Source organism: Trichomycterus rosablanca, chromosome 1, assembly GCF_030014385.1.
Source record: "Trichomycterus rosablanca isolate fTriRos1 chromosome 1, fTriRos1.hap1, whole genome shotgun sequence".
NCBI classification, from domain to species: domain Eukaryota; kingdom Metazoa; phylum Chordata; class Actinopteri; order Siluriformes; family Trichomycteridae; genus Trichomycterus; species Trichomycterus rosablanca.
The window spans coordinates 43,951,194-43,965,247 of NC_085988.1; the positions used below are offsets into that span (position 1 = coordinate 43,951,194).

Genomic DNA, 14,054 nt, shown 5'->3' on the forward strand with positions numbered 1-14,054 from the left:
ATAGGCAGCATAAAGACATTTGGGATTCAACCCAACCGCTTCTGGGTTGAACTGTGTAAATGCGTTGTCGCCATCTAGAGATTTTTGTTCACTCTTGCAGCAAGTAAATAATACGACAGCTTGTAATTATTAACATAAACGTTTATTTCTGTAATACACAACGTAAAATCACCCATATTGTTTAAGATTGGCCTTTTTATTTGTAGTGTTTATATTTCTCAACAAAACCACGGCATTTGTAAACAATACATATCAGGCTAACATAAATTTAGTCATGTATCGGTTTCAGTAGTTACTACTTTCTAGCATAACCCAGCAAGTTAGCCTAGACAGGGTGCCAAATCCATCACACAATAACACTCATTAAAGTAACTACACTACAATCTACACTACATGGCCAAAAGTATGTGGACAAGCCGCCTTATTTTCTTGGTTTTATCAATCATGAATGTCAACAACATCACAATCAGGTGTCCACATACTTTTCGTCATATGTGATACCTTGAGATTCCAGCCTTGAAGCAGGGAAGGAGCACTAACCATGATTTGACAAAATTTATCTATTTAAACAAGATATATTTGTTTGATCAATCACTCACATTGAGTTTTACAACGAACTATTAATAAATTATTTAAAAGCTTAAAAAAGTCATTTTGAAAATAAAGTGGTACCTTGTAACTCAACGTCTTTAAAACTCAACACCACTCCTGGAACCAACTGACGTTGAGTTTCAAGGTACCACTGTATTCTTTAAGCTAGACACAAATGGAAGCAAAGTCTGTAATGACCATATTAACCATTCGTTCTTCAGCCTCTCTCAGAACTGTTCCCTCACACCATTGGCTATTACTGTTTCACTTTGCAACTGCAACCCACCCAGCAAATCCCCCTCAGACAGTGAGATCCCAGAATCATTGGGGGAATTGTGATGATTTGCTGTTTGTTGTGTTACTGCAGCAGTAGGAGATATAGCATTGGCTGAGTTAGTCAGTGCCATTGTGCTTCTGTTGACTGGTCTTGTATTAATGCTTGAGCTACTTTCAAGACCTGAGACATTACACAGGTTACCCAGGCTGTTGATGGGGGTGTTGCTGTTGGTCATGCAAGGCACATTTATGCAACCAGAGCTCATGCTGCTCTGGATGGCGTTTCGAGATGAAGGACTGAAAGAGAATGCCCTTTCTACTTCTCCGCTTACAGTTCGGGAACCTGCTGGTCCTGACTGTTCATCTATAGATGTACACATGTCCACAGAAAGACAAGGTGGTGAAGGATGATGATGGGGCAGCAACTCCTGATTGGGCCACATTTTGGGTAGGGAGCACGTCTCAGCTATAGGATCAGGAAAGGAGAATGTAGGTACAGAATGGTTCTCTGGGGCATCCTCTCCCACCCAAGGAAAGCCAGATGATGAAGGATGGGCCATGTGGTTGGGTGTATCAGGAGAAAGCAACAGCTGGGAAGCAAGCAGACGGTGAGCAAGGGGGCTAGCACTATGTGCCAGGTCTCCTTGTGCCCTGTGTATTGCACAAGGGAGATTTAAAGGCGAAGACACACAATGAATGGGTGTCTGTGGGCAGCTATAGAATCCAGGTCTCTGACAGTAAGGCAAAGAGGAGAATACATACTCAGCCATGTCATGTTCGGATACATTCTGGCACTGGTTTGGTGTTGCAGGGACTTCAGAGTGCAGATAGAGAGGGAAGCGGCTAAAGGGAGCACGGGGCCGACGCCGGAGAAGAGAGATTCTAGAAGAAGAGGAAGAGCGTGGGAAACTTGGTGCCTGCACACTAAGCAAACGACTGATGCTGCCCAGGAGGGGAGTGGAGTGATTGGCCTCCTCATGCTCCTTAATCTGCTCCAGGTTGTTCTGGAACTCTGTTTCTTCTTTAGGTACACTGGAAAGGAAAAAGTGAGTTTCTCAATATGCACATTACCAACCATCAGTATTAAGTGCAGTGTCATCTCTGACAATCAGTGTCTTTTAATGGCTTGGAAACTAAGGACACTAATTGTTGTAGTTTTGTGTCTGTGTTGATGTGCATCATAAGAAAGTGAAACATTATTAATGACATTTTCAATAGGAGGCAGATCTGGACTGCAGGCAGTCCAGTCAAGCACACACAAACTGTGTTTACTCTTGTGCTATTGGTCTGGATGCCAAACAAATTATTTATGTATCTGTTCATTATTTAAACTTTCATTTAAATGCCATTCTGAGTTACCAGCTTTGTATCCATTAGCTTTGTTCCCTGTATTTTACCCTAGTACCTGTTACCATGTTATTGGATCTATGTTTGTAGATGTATGTAGAAATAGGTGTATTTCAAACTACACAGTTAAACTACATTGATTCCTATAACAGTTAACCTAAGTTGTGTTGTTCCTGGTGCCTCCACCCATTTGTATGTGTTTTGGTAGGCCTCTATGGTCTGTCTGATTGTCTGTCTGTCCCTGCCCTCAGATTAATTTTAGTGAGTGATTCTTTTTAATAAAAGCAGCTTATTATTCTTTGACTGAGCAGATGTCACATTATTAATATTACTACTACAAACACTACGACTACTCTCACCTGATGTCCAAAGCAGAGCCCATATATGAGGGTTTTTGGTGTTGAGCACTGGCAGCTGTATATGGTGGCTGTGGCTCTGATTCATTCCAGTATTTATCCTTCTCAATTACTGGAACCATGTCATACATCTCATGAACTGACAGCAAAGACACCTATGAGGTAGAAATATACACAGGCTGCATTTATTTGGAAATGAATATATCCTAGCTTTCAACTGTAGGAGGTGGAAGTAATTTAAACATACCGGTAATTAAAAAGATACCTGTAAGTTGCGGTCCACCAACCAGTTTGTCTCAAAGTCATCGTCATCTTCCCCAAATGGATTGATTAGTTGTTCTGCCACCTTTAAATGACATTATAAAGTGGCATTATTGACAGAACATAATATTAAAAGCTATTTCTGTCTTTAATGAAAATTGGTTTAAATAGCTGTTTTAACCTCCTTTTACTTGTATTGGTATAGAGCAAGCATACCTTGAGCCAGCCAACATAGAAGAAGAACTGCAGCAGGGTAAAGACAGGTATGTAAAAGTCAAGGTTGTGACCTGGGTAGCCCTGAGCTGGGTCAAGGAACTGACGGCCAATTAGACAAGCCAAAAAGAAACTGTACACAGCCACAGTTACCACCTTTACAAGAAAGAAGAGTCATGTTAGTTTTAGTGCATCTTTGTTAAAGGAGTCTATCAGCTAAAACAAAGAAAAGCAAAAAATATATTGTGCCTTACATGTTTTATAATATAATTGTTTTGTTTTTGCTTTGTTAGTATACCTAGCTGCTTTTGCTTAGTATCTGTAACACTGAAAAAGTTTTTTGGGGGTTTGGAGTTTTAAATAGTCAGTCTGTATGCATTCTAAGTAGTTGGTATTTCAGAATTTATTGCTATAATAGCAACATTAATTAAAGGGGAAACATTCCTATACGCTAAAATACGCTAACCCACTATCGCTGGGATCCAGGGTTTAAATCCTGCCCTGTCCAGAATATGCTACTGCATTGCAGTGATTCTGAGGATGGCATGTGTGTATTTGGTAACCTGTGTATTTGTTGTATACTAAAAGGCTAGTCATTATATAATAAAATGACTCAATGTTAAACTGTCCTGCTCTTTTATTGACAGGTGTCCCAAAATATCTGGGCATGTATTTACCCTAACTGCTAACCTAACTGGTGTGAGTGCTGTGTTTGCTTATATTGTATACATTGTTCTCTAACAGTATAAGTATCAACAATTAGCATGGGTTTTTAGGTACATACAGCACAAGTCATTCTGACAAGTGCGTAACCATTCCATGCCGTACTGCACTGCTGAATGGAAAATCGTCTCTACTCTTTAGGATTAAGATCTACTACAGTGTCTGTGAGTCACTGAGTTCACATTAACACATTAGTGCTACTAGAAACAATATTATAATACGTTTGAATGATCAATCAAACCTGAGTGTATACAAGTGGCAGGCTGATCCAGTCGTAACTGTACAGCTTCATACACTGAGAGCGCAATGTATTTAACTCCTAAAAGAAGAAAAAAGACAAACATGCACATGCAGAATTGCAAATGCTTTTAAGCAGCAGCTCTTTCCTTTTAACACTTTAAGATTATCTTTACTAATGTGCTAATGTTTTACAGAAAAATGTGAATAAAACCTTAAAGGTATGTATAAACATATTCAACAAACTGTCATCAAATCAAACAGCTTTCAAACGTACATTTAGAATGGCAGACAGTGCAACATCGTTGTTAATGCGTCCCTCTGTCCGTGCTCTGAGAGCCAGACTGACAAACCACATGCAGGGAACCCAGAACTTATTATGGGGAGAGCGCAAGTCCTCCAGCTGCCTTAGCTCCTCTACTGTCATTAAACCTAAAAAAGAATTAAAATAGCTTAGGGCAGGGGTCGGCAACCTTTTTTGTACTCTGTGCCGATTGAAAAAAATAGGTTGAAGATGAAGTAATAAGTGTGCCATGGAAAACGTCATATAACACAAACTGTTGCTATGTATGTGACATACACCAATTAATCAGTTAATTAATCTTACATGTCAGTGTGATCCTTGTCCCTGACTCTCTACAAAGATGATCCATCTGTAGTGTATATGAGGTGAACTTACTGGCTTAAATTTTTGAAGAACACTGGTTTGTTTCTTGTACCTTGAAATTGCTCGTTTGATTGATTCCATTTTGTCAGCATCATCCTTAAATGAGCTTTGGTGCTTTGTCTCAAAATAGCAGCGCACACGAGGTGCGACAAACGATGCTTTCACCGCACATAGCACACAGGCCAGTCTTTTTGTTGAATAAATCCGTACAAATCTGTCCAGTCTTGTTGAACTGAACGAACATCCACTTTTGCACGTTTAGCAGCCATGCTATACCACGTTTTGCACAAAACTGAAAGCTGACTCACTTCTGACACCTTGATTTAACCTTAACTAGCATAAATTACTCAACCTTAACTGGCCATAGGTGGAGGAGGTTAAGGTGGAGTAATTTATGGTTGTTAAGGTTAATCAAGGTGTCGGGAGTGAGCATATGGCATAAGGGTGTAAGGACGGATCCAACTAATAAGGCGCAACCCTGAGCATGAAAAAATTTTTTTTACTCTTACCAATCAGAGTGCCAGACAAACGTGCTTCAAGTGCCAGCTTTGGCACGCGTGCCATAGGTTGCTGACCCCTGGCTTAGGGTATGTAAAAAAGAGGAAAGTGACATTATGAAAAGTATGTGTACAAATTGGCCTTTGGTAAATTTTCAACCAATCTGTAAGTTTGTTTTTCTGATAATAAAGGTCTATGGGTAGTCTTGGTAGCAGTCAACATACTGTACTCATGCATAATGTATTAAAGTAGTAGGTTTTTATGAAAGCTTTCATTAAGCCTTTGTTAATTGGGCTGTAGTCTGTTTGATTTATATTATTAAAAATAGGACAACTTCTTTCAGTGGGAAGAATTTAAAAAAAAGTAGGAAAACATAGAATATGTGTCTGGGTGGCTGAAGCCCTGCAATAGATTGGCCCCCTGTAAAGAGCATTTCTGCTTTGTGCCAATTGTTTCCTGGTGTAACCAGTTATGCCGCAACCCTGACCATGGTTGATGAAATTATAATGGCAATCACTCATATGCCATAAATATTGTTAGGCTAAAACATTATTCATGTAAAATAATTCAAGCTATTGCAGTATACGTACTTGATCCGTGGCTTTGGAGAAACAAAACATTAATCCTTGTTGTTTCCTAGCTAAGTCTAAATGCCACACACTGGGGGGTACCACAGCATTCCATGGAGCTTAAAGCAGAACTTATGCCACATTCCTTTGTCCAGCTCATTTCCTTTGTTACACATAGTGGTTTTAATCTAAAACCTTCTACACAGTTCTCTGTAGAACTTTGAACCAAACCTCCTTGTTTATTCTGCTATTTTAATATACTACAACAATAGTTTGAACTGTTCTTGAGCAATGTACTGTTTGAACACGTAACCCCAAACATTTATGTACACTTATTTAAATGCAAGCACCACCAAAACACAGAATAGCAGCTGTCAAAATATTTTAACATTTTAATATGACCTTAGTGGATGACTTGATTCCTGTAAGGCCTAAATGGTACATAGATTAATCTCTTCTTTCTTCTCTGTAGGTAAATGATGCACATGTGCCTGGCTGTTCAAACAATCTCGGAATACAGGATTCATTAGACCAGTCAAACTTTGTCACAATATTTCGACAATGTTAAGGTTTTTCACAGTGGATAGGAGTTAGCATGGGTACTGTGACTGGTCCCTGAGAATGCACACCCATAGACAGAAAGGTTTGCTGATTACAGAAGCTGCCTATAAGCAACCCTAGCTGTTTTGGAGATACTGCAACTTAGCCATTTTGCTGTCAATAAAGTCACTCAGTTCTTTATGCCTGCCAATATTTGCGCATTCAACACATGTATTACAATGAACTGCCATTAGCCCAATGTTTAATATATTCCTGACCATGACATGCACAACTGTCATGAAATATGCATAGCTTGCACACTATGGGGGTCCTTCTAATGTTTTGGCTCATTAGTGCATGTTAAAGTTGAATAGTGTACCTGCATCAAAAGAATGGATACTACTGTATTATAGTATCCAATGCAGCTTGTGTCAAGAGATTGCATGTAAGGATGAATTTCAAACCTGTATTACAGTAAATCACATTATTGAGACATACCTCCTTGTACCAGATGCTCCATGGTGGGAAACCTCTTATAGACAGCAGTGCTGATGGAGCGGTATATAAGGATACCAGACAGGTTGGCATAACGCACCAGACTCCTGCGGATCAGTCTGGCACCCTCATCTGCCCCCCGAACATGTCCTGCCACCAATGCAGCCAAGCGATCTGGCCATGGGACACACTCAAACTGACCCCACCAGCGAGATACCACCAGGGTCACATAGAAACCTGTTCCACCCAGGTACACATAGTATAAATTAATATTTGTTTATTCATTAATATTTGATTTTACAAAGGAAAATCCAGTATTTCTGATACATTTCAGGTACATATACAACAATGTTGTCTTTAGGGCATTAATATGCTCCATATGGCCAAAAGCTTGTGGACATCTGATCATCCAGTTTCATATTCATAAGAGCTGCTGCATTTCTTTTTTAAAGGAAGGCCCTTCACAAGATCCTGGGGAGTTTTTGTGAAAATTTGTGTCCATTTAGTCAAAAAAGCATTTGTGTTCAGTAGAGTGCATGTGTTAACTGGGATTGAAGTCAAGCTTTTTACACACCCCAAAAATGTAACCTCTGGTTAACTTTTGTGATTATAAATTGATACCCTTTATGTTTTAGTGGGTAGAACCAATGTGGTTACCAAAGAATACCCAAAATAAACTCCCATATACTAACCAGAATTCTAACAGTGGAGACACTGCTTATCATGTTGCCCCTAAAAACTGTATTCTGTACTTACAAACTGTTTATGTGCTCTGGGAAACAAAACCAAAGTAAAACAAGAATGAGAAAGAGAAATAATAATTCTCACTCACCCAGAACAAATGATAGAGGGATAAGTTGTGCATACTGATCACAGTAGATGGCTAGCTTCTCAAACTGCCTCTTCTGCCCATTGTTCATAAGAAACCTGTCAACCGCAATTGTTCATGTTTCATTCTTTATTACGGCCAACAATAAAAAAAAAAGACAAAGAAGCATATGTGCAGTTATGGCATTTGACCATAATGTATTCTTGCCTTGTGCTTAGTGCATCTTGGTGATGAGAGACCCACTGACCTAAATCTGGATAAAACTCTTTATTTCTTTATTTCTCTCTCATATTTAAGGGTTACCACAGCGGATCTGGTCCGCATACCAGACTTGGCACAGTTATTACACCGGATGCCCTTTTTGATGCAACCCTCCTATTGCAATCTGGGCTTGGAACCAGGATTAAGAGCACACTGACAAGGAGCAGGCTGTGTAATTCCAGTATAATGTGCAACCAGTCAGTCCTTGTTTCTAGTGTGGTGTGTTATATGACTCACTGGTTCAAATGTAGTGCACAGATGTGTTTATGAATGAAATATGTCCACAAACCACTCTTCCTGAGTAGACTCCATGACAATAAACAGGGGCTAATGCTAAGTACTCACTTATAATCTCAGCTTAGTGATCTTTTACCAGATCCTGACCAAAAACAACTCTTGTGGTTGCTAGTACCTGTAAAAGATGCTGATTATGCAGTATAATACTGTAAAGATGAGCAGTTCTCGGTACAGGAGCTTGTAGATGCTTCCTTTCCAGCGCAGTAACAGGTGAGAGAATGTGCCGAGTCGGGCATCTGCCACCCTGCGGGAGTATGTCACCGTCATCTGTAAATGTCTTCTTTTGAACAGGACCAGCTACAGCGCTTTTCTCTGTAGAAATGTAGAAATTGATGCACAAATGTAATAACTAAATAATACAAAGAAAGAGTAATATTTGGGTATATTGTTTATATCTAGCTTGTTCATTTAGATAATTCACAAAAGGCTCAATCATTATTGTTAATTGTATTTTGTAAATATAAAATTAGAATTTGAGGTCTTCAAAATACTAAAAAAATCTGGACACAATTTATTTTCAATAAAAGACAGATCGAGACTTATGTCACACAGCACATATTTACATTGTCTTTTGGTTCATCTGAGATGAGCTTAGGCCTAGAGAACTTGGCAGCAGTTCGGCATGGAACTGATTTCTTCTATATTTCTTCTTTCTTGTTGCGTAATATAGCTTCAGGTTGCATTTCTTGATGAAGTGGTAAATAGTGTTAAGTGGCAACAGTTTTCTGAAGTACTCCCGAGTCCATGTGGCTAGAATTTTTACAATAATATTGCTTCTTGAGAGTCGAAGGTCATGGACATCCAACAGCGGTTTTCAGCCTTGACCTACATGGACTAAAATTTCTCTGACCTGAATTATATGCAATCTTGTTTTAAGAATGTTCTTTTTGAACTGATTGACAATATTCTCATTAATCTTATCTTACCTTTGCTCACAGTATGGGTAAATATGCAAAATTATACCCAATCATGATACACACACCAGCTACCAATTGTTTTAAAACAATCTTTTAAAACGATGTGACTTGAATGTTATATAAATGTTTCAAGTTTATTTTGCCCTGTCCCAACTTTGTTCGAGTGTGTTGCAGGCATCACATTTTTTATGTGATTATATTTACACAATTAAATTAAGTTGATCTGTGAAAACTTTTTCTTTTTACTTTTGTCAAACAAAGATTCAAGATTCAAACTAACAAATCACAAATGATTTTTATTGCTGTTTACAAAATGTCCCAACTTTACTGGAAATGGGGTTTGTACATTAAAACAACAAACATTACTTTTTAAAGATTTCATGTATGATTTATTTATTAGTATGTTTGTTATTTATTTATTCTCAAATGTGGTCAACACTATTGGCCCATTAATTGTTTAGTATAAAGAGCCAGTATCTGCACAGTTTGGTGAGTTCCCTAATTCCACACACCTTTTAAATGCTCAAAGAACTAAATGCATACTTTACTGTGTGTCAGAACAGTGGAATTTATCTGTACTGGAATCTAATTGTACATGACCATGTTCCCCAGATCCAACTTAAATAAAACCCAAATTCTCATTCAAGTACACACTATAAACCACTGATCAGATAAAGAAAGATGAAGAATGATATCAAAGATGAAAAATGATCTCAAAGCTACTTACCCTGGATAATGAAACAAAGGTAGACAATCTTCATTCGTCACAATGGATCAAGGGATGCAGAAAGGGAAAGAAAAACGGGAATGGGACGCCCACAACTCCAGTCATCTGACGTGTTAATCTCTATTTAGCAACAAAGGAGCATTGTAAGCAAGTGGTAGTTTACTTATCTGAACAAATATTTTGGTGTAAAATAGCCCACACTTACAAACAGAACATAATAATAGCCACAAAATATAATAATAGGGTGGCACGATGGCTCAGTAGTTAGCGCTGTCACATCACAGCAAGAAGGGCCTGCTTTCGACTCCCTGGCTGGGTGGCCAGGGTCCTTTCTGTGGTGACTTTTCATGTTCTTTCTATGTCCCTTGGGTTTCCTCCAGGTGTTCCTCTTTACTCCCACAAGTCCAAAGACAGTCAGGCCATTTGGAGCTACTTAAAACTGCCCTAAGTGTGTGTGATGTGTGTGTATGTGTGCCCTGTGATGAACTGGCGACCTGTCCACTGTGTTTCCTACCTTTTGCCAAATGAATCACTGCACTAATCATGGTGCATCCATAAAAAGCTTTTTGCTCCTCTAGGCAGTTAATTAAAAGTAAAAAAAAAGAGTAACTTCTGGCAGGATTGCCAAATCAAGATGTTACATTCTTTTTTCAGTATGCAAAAATAGCATTTATTATTAAAATTGGGTCATAAGATATATTTTTAGATATTCTAAAAATAATAGAATTTATTTAATAATATCATATATTAAGTAATCAGTTCTACTTTTATCAACTCAAAATTTGACACCATTTAACATGGACAAGTGTAACACAAGTTTGAGTAGAGTGAAGTCACACATGGACCTGTAGTTATGGCTATACTTATTTTCAGCAAAGACATAAGGTAAGCAGAGACGAATGTCCATTCTGATTATTTAAGAGTAGCTATAAGAGTATAAGAGAACAAAATGAAAGTGTGCACAATGTTTTGCAGCTTGTGTGGTATAAAACGATTATTTTTAAGGAGGATTTGCATTTAGCTAAGGAAATGAGCTATTATGTTTAGGTCTTAACCTCTGTGCCGGTCTGTGCTGCCTGAATAAACTATCGTCTTAATTCTTATTTTTTTACTTTTGCAGTACTTTATGAGAGGACAATACGACAGTGTAAAACGTTTTTATATTTGGCTTCAAGAATAAAGTGACAATATAGTGGCCAAAGAGAATACAACAAGATTAAGGTAACTAACCTCACATGTTAAAACGAGTGACGTTGAGAATAAGTCTCTCTGTCTGTCCGTCTGTCCGTCCGTCCGTCCAGTTCATGTATGCTGATATGCTGATACATGATACCTAAGTGATGCTCCTCATTAATTTTAGTTTTTTAAATCATATTCAATTTTTTCAGCCACAGCATCCACCTCTTCCTGCTTAATTTGGCAAATCTGCGGCCTTTTCCTCTCCCTGCACTGTCACAGATCATGATAAGATGAGTGTTAAATCTACTTTGCAGCCTTGCTGTTTTTTTTATTTGTCACCTGCCTGTTTAATGATCTGCTTTGTATTAGGAGTATAGCTGAACAATAAAGCAAAACGAATATATTTAACAATAACAATTTGATTGAGTGCAAGTGTGTTTGTACTTGATTTTTATTATTGTTTTCTATTGAAACAATTGGTCCAATTAATAATATTTTAGTCGCAAACAAGAGGGTCATTAGCTACTATGGAAGAAATCTGGCAACCCGTGCACTGCTCTGGACTTCGGGTGGGCTGTTAATAAGTTCTCTAACAGCAACGACTCAGAGCGAAGGCTTTTCATAGACACTGTTAAGTGAATAAAGTGATTTTCAGTTTTAAATATCTTTCTCTACTGCTCTTATACAATCACAATTATTCTACAAACCTGAAGTTTGTAGAGAAGACGAGCTTGAATTATCTGTACCAATACTCATCAACAGGTACGTTAACTTCCACTTATTCCACAGTATTAACTTCCACAGTATTTTTTTAGGTTTTACTTTTCCTGGACAATAAATGTATTTAATTATTAGGATTTTAACGTCATGTTTTACACTTGACGTTACATTCATGACAGGAATGGTAGTTACTCATTACACAAGCTTCATCAGTTCACAAGTTTTTTTTTTGTTTGTTTGTTTTTTACCCCTTTTTCCTCCCACTTTAGCGCATCCAATTTCTACCCGTCAATCATCCTCTAACTAATGCTGGTCCCTGCTCCTGATTGGGGAGGACGAGGCCGCTCCACGCCACCTCCGACACGTGCACAGCAACTGAACATCTTTTCACCCACACTTGACGAGCGCAGTGCAGTACAGCGCTGTGCACGGAAGGCCACACCCTCTACCGCACTCCTTCCCCATCTACGTGCAGGCGCCACCAACCAGCCAGCAGAGGTCGTAATCGCCATTCCCATCCGGCTTTTAGTCCCGCCCTCTTATCTGAACAACAGGCCAATCGTTGTTCATGTAGCCACTCAGCCTCAGCCGGCAAGGCAGAGCCGAGATTCAATACGATGTATTTGAGATTTCAGCTCTGGTGAACAGTGTGCGCTTTACCTGAGCGGCCAGTTCACAAGTTTAATGGCAAACACAGTCATGAACAATTTGTACTTCCAAGTTACCTCACTTGCATGTTTTTGGACTGTGGGAGGAAACCCGGAGCTCCCGGAGGAAATCCATGCAGACACAGGGATGCAAACTCCACACAGAAAGGACCCGATACAGTACCCACTTAGCACCTTGCCACCCTGAACAATAAAACTGTGTATTTAAGAATGGGTGAACATGGCTTAATTTTTCCCACCACTTTTTACCATAGCCATAACTTTAAAATAAAGTAACCAAATAAGCATTCATGATTTTATCCATTTAATATAACAATAATATAACAAGTTAAATGTTAAACCAGACAGAAAGCATTATAATTATTAAATGTTACAAATAAAACCACCTAATTACAAACAAAATCGTTTACAGATCTTTACAGTATACACAATGTTTAAAAATGTTTGAACAAACACAAAGTGCTGTACTTTTTCCTTCACTGTGGGTCTGATTAATTAGGCGAAAGGTAGGAAACACCGAGAGTCACCAATCCATCACAGGGCACACACACACTCACACATTCACAGTGGCAATGTAAAACTTGACTTGGTCAGTGTCACCCAGGTTAATCAGTCATATATGAGCAGTGATAGCTGGAAAAAATTGTGAGCAAATACTTCAGCAGTTTAAGAAAAACATTTCTCAGCATACAATTGCAAAGAATTTAGGGGCCTTTGATTCATCAGATGGTGCTGCATTATTAGTCTGTAATGAATATAACCACATGGGCTTAGGGACACTTTTGTCAGTAAACAGTTTATCGTAAGTTATGACTCCTACACAAAAAAAAAAAACATATGGTAAAGACATTTTGTGTTATATAAACACCATCCAGAGATTCAAGTGTTCAGGTTGTGTTTCAATCATGGTGAAGACTAAGGAGCTGTCACAAAAGCTGAGATTGCACCAAAAGGACAATGGATAAGAACATTTCCATGACCTTAGAACATTTTAGATACACCATTAGGAGTTGTATATTGTATAGTCATGCCACTATAACAGCAAAATAGAATACACCCCTGACAGAGTGCCTATCCTGCGGGCTTCCACCACCCCTTTCTCAGACACAGCCAATCATGTCTGTGTAGGCACTCAAACGGCCGACGGCCCCTGCTAAGAAAAAAAACGTGGATTTCAGAGGTGGTGGGCTAGTGTAATAGACTGCTGCACAACCCAAGCACCCACATGGTTTTTGTGGTAACCACAGGTAAACCACAGAAATGTTTTGAATACCCCTACAGTCACTTTTCAGGTCCTCAAGCATGACTTGTTTTGGATCTTGCCACAATATCTCTGTTAGACTTTAGTTCTAATCAGGACTTTGACACTGCCTTTTGTTTATTTTCAGACAATTATTTGTAAATTTTTTCTCTGCATAATCAAGTAATGCCTCAGCTTACGCTCTGACAGATAATCTTACATTCTCTTCAATCATTTTCTAACAGAAAATGTAACTTCTTGTTCCCAAGTCCAAATTCTGTCACAACCAATCACTACCACAATATCACACTTTCTCTGCCATGTTAGACATGTTAGTAAAACCTTCTTGGGGTGGCTTAGTAGCACACTTGTAGAGTAGATGTCACACAGCAACATAAGTTCATGGGGCCAGAGTTTGAGCTGTGTCAAGTCACTGTGATGAG

The 14,054-nt window shown here is 38.7% G+C and overlaps 1 protein-coding gene across 1 annotated transcript; it reads right to left on the reverse strand.

Annotated features, from left to right (window-relative positions):
- Positions 1–818: 818 nt before the first annotated feature.
- On the reverse strand, positions 819–8,427 carry best1 (bestrophin 1). The gene is made up of 9 exons (XM_063003449.1): positions 8,276–8,427; positions 7,606–7,700; positions 6,777–7,010; positions 4,282–4,436; positions 4,009–4,086; positions 3,048–3,200; positions 2,836–2,916; positions 2,574–2,725; positions 819–1,899 (listed from the first exon to the last, which is right to left on the reverse strand). Exons 1-9 carry the CDS (start codon positions 8,425–8,427, stop codon positions 819–821), a joined length of 2,181 nt encoding a protein of 726 aa, XP_062859519.1.
- Between the last annotated feature and the right edge of the window lie 5,627 nt (positions 8,428–14,054).

Bases quoted from the DNA above. Each gene is read 5' to 3' on its own strand.
- best1 (XM_063003449.1), bottom strand. From the start codon at position 8,427: ATGACGGTGACATACTCCCGCAGGGTGGCAGATGCCCGACTCGGCACA. The intron at 4,437-6,776 runs GTATGTCTCAAT...ATTCTTTTTTAG, and splicing joins GGAGCATCTGGTACAAGGAG to GTTTAATGACAGTAGAGGAG. The intron at 3,201-4,008 runs GTTTGATTGATC...TTTCTTGTAAAG, and splicing joins TGCCACTTGTATACACTCAG to GTGGTAACTGTGGCTGTGTA.